Source organism: Hylaeus anthracinus, unplaced genomic scaffold, assembly GCF_026225885.1.
Source record: "Hylaeus anthracinus isolate JK02 unplaced genomic scaffold, UHH_iyHylAnth1.0_haploid 11978, whole genome shotgun sequence".
Taxonomy (NCBI): Eukaryota; Metazoa; Arthropoda; class Insecta; order Hymenoptera; family Colletidae; genus Hylaeus; species Hylaeus anthracinus.
In genome coordinates, this window is record NW_026534326.1 from 331449 (window position 1) to 343432 (window position 11984).

The 11984-nt window shown below is 37.0% G+C and overlaps 2 protein-coding genes and 1 long non-coding RNA gene across 3 annotated transcripts; 1 reads left to right on the forward strand and 2 right to left on the reverse strand.

The window, feature by feature from the left end:
- Positions 1 to 15: 15 nt before the first annotated feature.
- Positions 16 to 2508, forward strand: LOC128896969 (general transcription factor 3C polypeptide 5). Its single transcript, XM_054160584.1, has 7 exons — positions 16 to 271; positions 355 to 519; positions 594 to 1059; positions 1134 to 1709; positions 1780 to 1985; positions 2071 to 2254; positions 2322 to 2508. Exons 1-7 carry the CDS (start codon positions 125 to 127, stop codon positions 2438 to 2440), a joined length of 1863 nt encoding a protein of 620 aa, XP_054016559.1. The 5' UTR covers positions 16 to 124; the 3' UTR covers positions 2441 to 2508.
- A 426-nt stretch (positions 2509 to 2934) lies between these two features.
- LOC128896967 (uncharacterized) lies at positions 2935 to 10767 on the reverse strand. Its single transcript, XM_054160583.1, has 4 exons — positions 10612 to 10767; positions 8704 to 8839; positions 4787 to 4966; positions 2935 to 3490 (listed from the first exon to the last, which is right to left on the reverse strand). The coding sequence occupies exons 2-4, from the start codon at positions 8837 to 8839 to the stop codon at positions 3108 to 3110; spliced, it is 699 nt and encodes a 232-aa protein (XP_054016558.1). The 5' UTR covers positions 10612 to 10767; the 3' UTR covers positions 2935 to 3107.
- Positions 5704 to 8697, reverse strand: LOC128896968 (uncharacterized). The gene is made up of 3 exons (XR_008462185.1): positions 7683 to 8697; positions 7394 to 7559; positions 5704 to 6865 (listed from the first exon to the last, which is right to left on the reverse strand). It is a non-coding gene; the product is annotated as an uncharacterized LOC128896968 (long non-coding RNA).
- Positions 10768 to 11984: the final 1217 nt, after the last annotated feature.

Genomic DNA, 11984 nt, shown 5'->3' on the forward strand with positions numbered 1-11984 from the left:
TGTATGAAACTAACCTTAAAAGTAAGAAATGTACCATCGAGTACTGTGTACATTCGTCTTTGATTTTATATAAATTTCTTGAAGAGAAATTTTTGTTACTCGTAGAATGATAGTATAAGAAACTATGAGTGAACCAAGCGATGAGAGTGACAAGGATTATGATTTGGAGCCCAAAGGAGATGAAGATTTTAAAATTGATGACAACTGCGAAGAGATTGACAGCGATGATTCTTACTGCGATGTACCTGAAACTAATAACGATAGCAACAATGTAAAGTCGAATTTATATTTGATATAAAACTATGTAAAGCAATATTTTAAGGTAGTATAACCTTGAGATTTGATTTGATTTAGATTTTTGAAAAAGACGAGGTCGAACAACACGAAGAGTATATTGGGCCAGTGCTTCCCGGAGGTCACAGATTCGATAGAACGTTCATCTCCATTATGTACCCTGGAAATGTTGTTAATTCAGATAAAGCTATAGAAACCTTAGGTGGTATTAGTAGCATTTCTACGGTAATGTATTGTTTTTATGAAAATAGACAAGCAAAAGTAGATAATGATTGTTACTTATCGTTATATATTTACAGGCAGTGAATACTCCAAACCGACGTTTGGAGTTGAAATTCAGACCAGATGAACCTTGCTGTAAGCCAGCTTGTGGTGATAAATATAATACCAAAGGATTCTTGCTTAGAGTTAGAGTTAAAAAGTCCAGAGTCGAAAAGGTGAAGCAACCTAAAGAAAAGGGAACAAAGGAACAGTTTGAAACAACTGTAAATATAACGAATAATGTGCAAAGTAATATGGATTCATTGAAGTCATCTGATACACAAAAAAACAAGAATCAGAATGAACCACTTATATCCGAACTAGCAAATCAAGTTCAAGGTTGCAGCATAGGTACCATGGACGATGGACATTTTTTTAAGGAGAAGAAAAACATGACACCAACATTTGAACATACCAAGTATGAAGATCTTTCAGAAGATAAAGATTACGAATTGCCAAAATTAAAAGTTCTAGGGCGAATCGACACAGAGTTTAGATTTAGGAGTATGTATCTTATGAAATATCAATAGTTCACATAATTTAAAATACAAGTAAATTTTTGAAATACCATTTTCCAGATCTTATCGACTTTCAGTATTTACCTCTAGCTGAAAGCAAATCGGATCCCAAAAAATTGGAATGCATATACAACAAGATTTATCCCATCAACATACCGCATTTCTCTTGGTTAAAGAACGACGTGCCTTATTTCTTACCACCAGCTACGTTCAGCAGAATGGGCACGGTGCAGCAGTACGTACCAAAAACTGAAATAAACTCGTATCCAGAGAACGTAATAGGAAGGAGTAGAAAACGAAAAACAGGGTTCTCGAATTTCATTTACTTCTCGACACCAGAGGTTCCTACTAAACCGCCAGCGGGCATAGAAACTGCTTTGAAAGTGAAATTCGTTCAATCCGAACACATCGAACAAATGCGTAAAATATTCGAGGAACGACCGATCTGGTCGAAAAATGCGTTAATGTACGAAACAAAATTTTCGAACGATCGACTGAAAATTTTGTTACCTTCCGTGGCGTATTATTTCATGACCGGTCCATGGAAAATTATGTGGGTAAAACTGGGCTATGATCCGAGGAAAGATATCTCTGCGAGGAAGTACCAAACTTTGGATTACAGATTAAAAGCCATGCGTGAGTATTTTTTAATGGTTTTGCTCTGCTCTCTTTTATTATTTTTCCTACTATTTTTGTGTACGTGTAGATGGCTTGGGATCTACTGTTAAATGTAAAAGAAATTACTCGATGTATACTTTGCCATACAAATCAACACCAGCGGCGAAGCAAAAGACGATTCTAAAAGGAGCTTCCAGTCAGGAGCAGAACATTAAGAAAGAGCAAGATCTAAACGAAAATGTGTATATTTATCGGGAGGGAACCGTGCCACCTTCTAGGCAAATGTTTTACCAGGTTACTTTTAAATTAATTCAAAATTAAAATTAAAATTAAAATTATCAAAATTCTGGATGTACATCGAAGTTAAAATTTTGTTTAGTACTGCGACGTCCTCGTGGACGAAATACAAGAGATGTTGGCAAAGTTGCCCGATCCTTTGCCTGGCATAAGGTGTCACGAGAAAAGAGGTTGGTTACCAAACGGTTTCGACGCACAGTGCAGAGAAATTATCAACAGACAAGTTCGCACAGTTTTAAGGAAGCAAATGAATATCCCTGAAGATCGTACGTATTTTTACTGTATAGAATCCGATATTAATTTGTGCGTTTTATTGTTATACTTCATTCGCAGATCCTACATCTTTGCCTCGAAAACGTAAACGAGGTATCAGAGTGAAACGTGACAGATTTAAAACTCGTAAAAAGAAGAAAGAGTCGGTTTCTAGCGCAGAAGAAAGCGAAGAAAAGTAGGGAATGAATAATTTTAATTATTATATGTAGTTCGTAAGATTTCATAAATAAACTTCTTTAAATACCTACAGTTACGGTTTATTCATAAACGTAAATGCTATTATATGTTCGCACCATTAGTTATCCTTGAATGAAGGTTATAATTAAAAATTAACGTTTACTTCCTTGTTCAGAATTAATTAAGTATTAAGTTTCTTTTAGACTTATTCGTCAACGATTCATGTTTACTAATAGAATTTTAAGAAAATCGTAGGAAGATAATTTTCATTTAGAGCGTGTAGCTTTTTCAAAGGAAATTTTTCATGTTCGTTTCATTTTCTTTCTTTTTGCCTACAAATCGCGCTTAACACTAAACCTACCACGACTGATCAAATGACCGATTTCAAACTTTACAGTTCTATGCAATATACGAATTATATACAATTGTTTCATGCATCATTTAATTTAGTTTCGTATACAGTATATATGCTAACTTTTGTATACAGTTCTTATATGCAAGACGCGAATTATACACAATTGTTCCACGCATTATTCATTTCCACGTAAAATATTTTTGCATATAACTGAAAACAGTGTCTTTAATGCATTCGTCCTATAAAAGTAGTCACAAATCAACGTGGGTAGGTTTAGTGTTAAGTCGCAACAAGATTGTTTATCGGTGATACTTTTAAAGACGAAGGCCAGGATTAGTGCTAGCCACGTAATTCAAGAGTTCCTCAGAGTCCTCGCATACGAAAGGTTTCTGGTGGTAACACGCGACGTCGTGCCAGCTGATTCCATCTTTGTAAACATTGTTAAGAACAGATAAGCAGGATTCGTTGGTGCCGTTTATGTCGAATTCAGCGTTATCCGGTTGCCTGACTTTCTTATGGCCAGTTTGAGACCACGGATTGAAGTTCCAGCCTTCGGGAACCTGGTTAGTCGGTGCCATCTTCTTCCTATTGGCCGACCAGAACCATCCGTAGAGAGATTTTGGCTCTAGGTCGCGACGATTCTCGCAACCCTTGAAGTCGCAGAGACGTCCTGATGTCCAAATGTAGGGAACATCGTCTAAGAAGAATATCATTCATTCAGTATCTTTCTTTGTAACTAATAGTTCTGACTTCATTTTCAATAGTTCTCAATAGATTAAGCTAGTGCATCTATCAATAAGACTTGTTGGGTAATTTATTAGAGCTGGAGACCACCCTGTAAGGGGCCGTACATCAAACTGACTCACTTACAATTGTTTAAAAAATTATCCAATAATTCTAATTGATACAAATATTTAGTTTACTTGATCAGGAAGTATAGAACTATTGAAAACGAAGCTGCCAGGTTCAGAGACCCAGCTATGTACTCGAGAGTAGACTCAAGTACAAGTTAAAGAATGAAGAAATATCAACATCTATCCGCAACTTGTGTGGAAACACTAAGACTCGGCGAGGGTACAGATACAGTAAGCAATTTATTATACTTAGCGTGACGTGTGTTCACGCCAGCTGAATGTTCAGAAATTTCGAAACAAATCCGTCGACACGAAGCGATGCTTCAACTTCGCTCTCGGTGATTTATAACGTCGTGACTCCAGCTATTTCGCCACAGCGTGAGAAACCGGGATCTGATTCTGCTAATGCTCAAATCGTATCGCACCACTATTTTCTACAGTCGTTTCGTTTTTTAAATAACTATGTTTTCTCGAATTAAAACACGTTTGAATTAACGTGTCCAATATCTACAATCTACAGAATACAAAATTAAATTCAGAGTAATCGTTTAGAACGATAGATAGATAATAATTTATTTGAATATTAGGTAACGAATAGTACCAACTAGCAATTTATTCAATCTGTTTGTTGTTCATGCTTTAGAATCTCCAAGCTGCAGAGTTCAAGTGAGAACCTTGAAGGTGAGATGAAGGATCTTTAAGTAGGTCGAGGCTGAGAAAGGATATCCTCTTTTATATGGATAATTGCTTCATGGAACTCATCAATCTTTCCAGAGAGCGTACACAAGAATAGAACAATACGTTAAGGGAGTTATAAATGGGAGACATTTTAATTAAATTAAAATTTTGTCAGAATCAAGTTTTTCTTTGTTAATGACAACATTGTTGTTTCTGTTTGGCCCTTGTCTAGAATATAAAATATAAGCATACGCAACAATAGGACAATAAGTTAAGAAAGTTAAACCAGAAATTTTTCAAAAGTTTTGTTTGAGTCTGGACTTTTTTAGTATACTGTAACATTCTGGTCTCTGTTTGACCTTGTCTAGACTATACAATACAACAAGATTAATGTAGATCTTGCATAGCATATTTTGTTTATTTATTTCTATGGAAAAGCATCAAGAGTTTCAGCCACTTACTTTGTTGAATGAGTCTGAAAATTAAATTGTTTTCATCTTGAGTCTCTATCGACACGAGATCCATACAGTATTCCCTGCAAATGTTCCTAGCATCCAGCCAATCCACCCTCTGGTTGCTATGTGCTGGGATATGTCCACTATAGAAGTAGTTGTGGCCTCTGTAGTTGAATTCTTTTGGTCCTGCGAATGAAATTGTCGCGAATTAATTCTTTTTCTATTATTAGATCCTTTTCAAACGTTTCATGGAGATGGAAATCCCGTTGAACGTTTCAATTATCCGCAGCACGTGCGTGATGGATTTATAATCGACCCATGATTATCGTCCCGCTTAAATGTCAACAGTTTTACACTTTTTTCACGATATTTATGCAGGAATACCTCTCTCGTCGACGATTTACGACACGTGTCTCATTATAAGTCTATCGTTATGGTTGCGAAAGGGCTGTTAGTATTCATTGAATGCTACTCAACGGTATTGCATCTTTGTCATCTAGCATATACATTCTTTGGAGCGATTATTTCATTATTTATTACCTTATTTCGATCATTCAAGGAACCTTGACGTCGTGGATCTATTTAGAATCATTCGTTTATAGCAAAAATCATAGAGAAACTGAGAAAAAGGCAGGAAGATATTACAGATAGCCATAGCTAAAACCAGAAAGAAAAGCGCGGGAAACATGGACGAAACAAGATGGCGGTAATCTATCTGTCCTTGTCTACTCGCGCATGCGCAAGGATGGTAAGCTCGCTATGACTCGCGCGTGCGTAATGATGTCAGATTCCGCGCGCGTCTTTTGAATACCTTAACGTTAACTCTTTATTAAAATCTATTCGCTCAGCTCTAAATTATTTTTTTTGTAATATTTTATCATTACTAGTGTTACGTAATACATTACTTGTACAAATGCGTTGATATTTTGAAATATAATCACCAAGATGTTTGATATACCGACAGCGGAGCGTTACCATAATGATTATCGACCAGCGATAACACAAATGGTAAGTAGCTAAGGTATTTTATGGTATTCTACGTGCTTCTCACGGGAATTTATTTTCAGTTGGCATATCACGAAAGGACACGAGGTGAAATTGAAACTGCGAATGAGAATAGGAATGGAACATTCATTGTACAACAATGAACGCAGGAACAACGGTATCTTTTACGATCGTTAGCATTGTGTGCATCGTAATATTTGAGAAATCATTTCCGTCTCCTGCAGTCCACGCTTCTCCTTATTTCTCGCGAACGACGTTTTGCCGCTTATAAAAGACTACGATTGACTTGCAGGCTCTTTGTCCTCAAGATAAGGCTTGAAAACGTAAGGAGAAACGTGGAACTGTTGGTAAGGTTGATTGGCGCATTTTTACCGACAGCGATACTTCCGTTCTGCCACATTTGAATTCGAATGTGTAAGAAACTACAAAATGTATACGGTATACAATAAATAAAAAAAAAAAAAAAAAAAAAAAAAAACTCATGTAATATTCACCGACTATAATAAATTCCTATTTACGTTCAATTTTTGTAGACATGTTTGCAAAGATTTCCTTTTGCTTAAAGATCCGTTTTATAACATGAAACAGCATTTACTGAAATCAGTAATTCTAGGTCTGGAGAGAGTCGATTAAAAGATTGGCCACAGTGAACGTATTTGCTGGTTTTTCAACTAGAAACGTTCGAATAAATTTAGTTACAAGGATTCCTGAACGTTTGGTAAGCTTCTAGAGTTCGAAGCTCGATAGAAAGTGGGATTCCCGCGAGAGATGGACGCGAACCATCGTTAACGACTGGCCATTATACGAGCAACAAGGCAAATTATCTCGCAGGAGCGGCGTTGTTTTGTTTCGCAACAATTCTTGACATTTCCGTGGCGACGGAACATCGGCCTTTTATGAAGTTGTCAGTTGGACAATCGTACGAATCCGCGTTGCAACAGTTGATCGTTCAGCTATGCCCTATCGTAAGCAACTCTTATGCAGCTATTTAATTCGATAAGTATTGGTTGTACAAGCTTGATTCATAAGACTTTTTTGTAGAAAATTTAATTCTCTAGAAGAAAGTGGCGGCCCAAGATTCTGTAACGTAAATTCAATTTATGCTGTGGTTCTACACAATTTACATTATACTCAAACTGTTAAGCCTTCCTAATGCTCTATTTACCAGTCACCTTAGAAACAATTTACCATTTAAAGTTTATCGTAGACTTTGTACAACAAAAGATTCGTCTATTTCTCTAAATGGACCACTGTAAGTAGACCAATAACGCAGTTAATTAATTCCTGCAACTATATCCTGGTACATAAAGTGTTAAGAAGCCCTTAAACCTGAGTTTAGATTAATATCAAGCAGGCGTAATCTCTATCGCAGATTGTTACGTTAATTTCCTTTCATTCCCGTGTCCTCGTTAATTAACGCGGTTGCGAAAACCGTCTCCAGGGTTTCAGTTTCGTCGATTCTAGCGACGCGAGAAAGTGCATCAAACGCGAACGATGAGACGCTACTTTTGCATTCTCTATCGTCACGCGCGGCGCGGGCGACCTGTTAATAAGACGTCGAGGCAGCCTGTACCAGCATCAAAAGTGAATAGCCGAGTGCGTGCTTACACAAGAGACTCCGAGTAGCTGGGCGTCACGTGCTCGCCTTTAAAAACATACGATCGTGAGATTGCGCGAGAGAGCCTCTTTAGCGTATATCAGCCGCTTTAACCTCAATTTCTTTCAGTCACCTGGGGGAACGTGACATCCAAATGTCTCCAACTCGCGGAAGCGTCTTAAACAAACATTCCGAACCATGTAAATACCGAATCGTCTTGTATCGCTCGTTTCATTGTAAATAATATTATCTAAGTATTGTATTTTTTTTTAAATAAAGTTAATGGAAAAAACCTTTTACCATCTTGTTTATCTTCCACGTCTTCGTTACTTCCCATGTGTGGCAATAATTTTGTTTAAAAGGTTAGTTTCTGCACCAGCGCAATCTGTATTGGCCACGATTATTGTATAGACTCTATCTATACAATCTATTATTTGCCTAACTTTAATTAGTTTTTCGGAATGAAGATTACGTGCATACGAGATGTATCGTGAAGAGATGAATCGGTATTGGAAGGAATTACGAGTTTTATTCGGACCTTTTAGGTTGCGGTAACGCTGTTTATTGCGCAACGAAGCTGTTGCGTGGCGACGCAGTAATGGCGTCGAGTCGCGCACGTGCGGTAGAGAAAGCTGATCGCGCATGCGCGCAGTGCTGTTACAGTAGGAAACGATGCCTGGTAGGTTTTAAAGGGGTGCTTCTAAGGGTGCGAAGTCATATAACTTTAAGGTTTTACACGATGCGTGGTTTCAGCTTCACTTTTTCATTATTATGGTTCTCTAGGATACCGTACCAATAACGATGCATGATCTAAATTCTTTTTATATATCTATCATTCTTCGAGGAGCCAAGAGCGCCAGTTTTGTGGTCGTAGTAGATACTGTACTGGTGCTGAGTACAGTGCGCATGCGCGAGTCGCAGCCATTTTGGGGCATGCGTAATGGGCAGAGGTTGGGTACAACGGTTTCTCTGACAATCAAACAGATTATATAGAATAATAATTATCTATACAATCTCTTTGTATGCAATACTATACAATAGAGCCTTGCTTTATCTAATCGTAATTTTAATCAGCTCTCTTAAGGTTCGCTGGGGAAAAAATATTAGTTGATTCGTGGTCTATGTATGACCGTCGCAAGGGGTACACCGTTGACATCGAAGAATGTAGTAAATAAACTTGATATTCGCAGGAAAATAAAGCGCAAACGTTGCACATTGTCGATTAAACATATTAAAGATTATTTTGTACGAGTTTTCGTTTTCTTGGTTCCTTGGAGCGTGCTCTTGCGCAAGAAAATATCGGAATGAAGAGTCTACTCACGGTTTGCACACTTCTGTGGTATTGGAAGAGAAAGGAATCTTCCTGGTCTGTTACTCGGAGGTCGGACTTCGTTTATCGCTGATTCGACGCTCGCGAGCGCCGCGAAAAGCACCAGGGCCAACGGCACCAAGATCATCTGAAATGCAAATTTTGTTTCTCTTTATATCCTCGCACAATGTACCAATAAATCACAAAATAATTAAAAATTGAAATGTTTAAGTTTTAAAATGCCAACATCAAATATAGTATATAATTATACATGCGTTTTATCGTTAATATATTAGTATATATATTTGGTATGAAAAACTTTAAACGCGATTTTTTTCTGGAAGGAGTGTACAAGATCACTTGTAATACATTTAATTTAATTTTGACTATTTTTCTCTGTAAAAACTTTTGTATGTTTTTGAATTATGAATAAATGTGTGCCAAAGCCCGTTATAAAAATTCCTTATAGATTAAAAAAAGAATCCTTAAAAAGCATTAAAAATTGTCGCTCTAGACTAGAATAGTCCCTTACGAGTACTGTAATATTATGTTTAAAACTTTGGTATAAATTGTGAATTTATCTTTGGTATAAAACAAATGGATCTCATCGGTAGAGTTAATCGTACCGACCGAGAGATCTAATATTCTGAATTACCATCGGCTAATATTAGCAATTTTCAGATTTCAATTGAAATTGTATTTAAAATACTATTGCAATTTCATTTTAAAATAGCTGATATACAAAGTTCGTACGCTGTGATTGAAACCTAATGAGACTTTCGCGAGGATAAGTCGTGACTCCGAATATATATTTAGTTTCCTTAAGTCAACAAGAGTTTCTCTTTAGGGAGTGTCGATACATAATGAGGTTTCGCGGCATGTATTTTTTGCTTATGGATGTAGGAGAACATCTGTCTGGTATACAATATTTCACGTTGCGAAATAATACCGTAAACGAACGCGACTTTCCGCGAGGAGTTAACGACCCGTCTCTCTATATCGATCGAGACGATCCTTCTTCCCAGCCAAGTAAACCAGCGTGGGAAACAGAAATCTTACTTGTAGAAGCGCTTACTTCTTTGCAAGAAGCTTCTTTTAAAGTTACGATCCTACTTTAAGACGTACAATACAAAGTTTCTGAACAGTGGATCAGATGGAAAATTCTACAGAATATTCTGGAAATAATTGTTGGATAGAATGAGATAGTACGGACTGCTAGAAATTGTACAGAATATTCTATGAATAATTGTTGGATTAAACGAGATAATACACATTGTTAAAAATTGTTTTCCAATCCTACAAGGGATTAAGCCTGAGGAACCGTAAGCGATCGATCACTTTTTATCGATTTTAACTGGTCACAGGTAAAGGGGTCAACGACTTTAAAATATTACGACGGGGGCCGATTTCACATAAAAAATTGATCCACGATCAGATAAACTTTCTCGTTACTCGAATAATACCTCCACAATCGAAATATATAAAATCTCTACAGAAAATAATTTTCTACCCATTTTCATTTCTCTACAAAGAGTATTTAGAAAACTTTTGTATTTCTATCAAAGATTATTTTAAAGCAAAAACTATGTGGACTCTATAATAAAACCAGTGTATATGTATGAAATATTTCATTCCATAATTGAAATTGTAATTTCTATTCGACATCCAATGGATAGAAAATTATTCATCGATTGATTCGATAACAATTCTACTCGTCGCAACGATTAATATTAACGCGGCTAGGAGCGCAGAAGCGAGTATCACTTTTTACTGGCACGCTTTTCGAGAAATGAAGACGTGAAACACTCTCTCCCTACGGTTAGTTGACATTCCGTTCGCGTACTACAGGATTTTGTAAATGAAGAAAAGGGGAAGCGAGAAAGCAACAACGCGCACAACGTTCCCTTTCTGAGCACTCACCTTTTCTCACTTGTCCTGCGTTAGTTTGTTTTTCGATTAAGTAAACGTGAATTGAACGAGGAGTCAGACAGTTAAAGAAACGTGATCACTGATAGGATGTGAAGAGACGGGCACCTTCGCTGACGATTATATAGAAATGGTCCCCACCAGGCGGTAGACTCATCCCACTCTAAGTTACAAGGACCCATCCAAGATTCTTTCTAGTGTGACCTTGCTAATAATTAGTCTAATAATTCGGCAATTACATGTAACTCGGATCCTTTTTCATGCCTATTCTGAATGCGTTTAATCGACGCTAGGGGTAACATAAATTTCCCGTTACCTTTGTTAGTTTGGTGAATAATTCGTAGAATTATACGCATACTTGAGTCAATTTGAATTTGAATAACGGATAGAAAATATAAAGCACGACTAATGTTTTGAAAAATTCAATGTTATTCTTTGGCTAAACGATTTGCTAATCGGATAATGCAATATGGGTATTAATAACATGGTATTTTTAAATAATACTCATCGTGTCTTTGCGGAACTATCCAAGGACGAAGACTGAAGATGATTATCAAAATATTCAGTAATATTTCATCGATTACAGTTACATGAAACTGTTAAATAAGAGTGTGCTGCGCATAATTCTATCAATGTTACCACACTTTTTTCTAGCAAAATAGTGTATAAACGCTTTTGTTAATGCTAATATAATAGAAAACTGCTGCAAAATGTATACTGCACGCTCGATTTTACCGCCGTCACTCTCGTGAACCGTGTCGTTTGAACATTAAACGCTAATGACCGGATGATGCTATTGAACTGTGACGTGTTCGCGCTAAATGATGATGAAATGGTTGCTTTAATCATTCCATCCAATTGGAAATCGTAATTACGAACCGTGTCGTTTGAACGTTCAATCTGAATAGTTGCATGACGCTATTGATCCGTGAACCGTATGGTTTGAATGATTACATCAAACTATGAGCCTCGCTGTTTAAACACAGAGTATGAATAATACTAGTAACCGTGAACCAGTATCGAAATGCAAATAGTCGAATGATGGTAGTGTACTGCGAATCGCGTCGCTCGAACAATTGTACCGAATTATAGACAGTGTCGCTTGGGTTGTTTATGAATGGATGTTCGCGCCAAATACTGCCACCACGGTGTCGCTTGAATGAATGATGTGTCCTTGCCGAATGATAGAAGTGTACTGGTATCCGTGTCGCTTGACCGTTGAACTACGAATCTTGTAAACGAACTGGAAGTGTTCTTCAGGTTCAGACGTCTTCTTCCTCCATCGAGGGAGCGCTGGTTTTCGCCTGAAATCTTAATTTTTCAATTAGCGTGATTTTTTTTCAAGTCACCGTCTCCCTTAAAAAAGG

Excerpts from the sequence above, each read along its gene's own strand:
- LOC128896969 (XM_054160584.1), top strand. The coding sequence starts at position 125 with ATGAGTGAACCAAGCGATGAGAGTGACAAGGATTATGATTTGGAGCCC. Across the intron at positions 1,710-1,779 it reads TTACAGATTAAAAGCCATGC|ATGGCTTGGGATCTACTGTT; the intron begins GTGAGTATTTTT and ends GTGTACGTGTAG. Across the intron at positions 1,986-2,070 it reads CTAGGCAAATGTTTTACCAG|TACTGCGACGTCCTCGTGGA; the intron begins GTTACTTTTAAA and ends AATTTTGTTTAG.
- LOC128896967 (XM_054160583.1), bottom strand. The coding sequence starts at position 8,839 with ATGATCTTGGTGCCGTTGGCCCTGGTGCTTTTCGCGGCGCTCGCGAGC. Across the intron at positions 4,967-8,703 it reads ACCACAGAAGTGTGCAAACC|GACCAAAAGAATTCAACTAC; the intron begins GTGAGTAGACTC and ends TTTCATTCGCAG. Across the intron at positions 3,491-4,786 it reads TTTCAGACTCATTCAACAAA|ACGATGTTCCCTACATTTGG; the intron begins GTAAGTGGCTGA and ends TATTCTTCTTAG.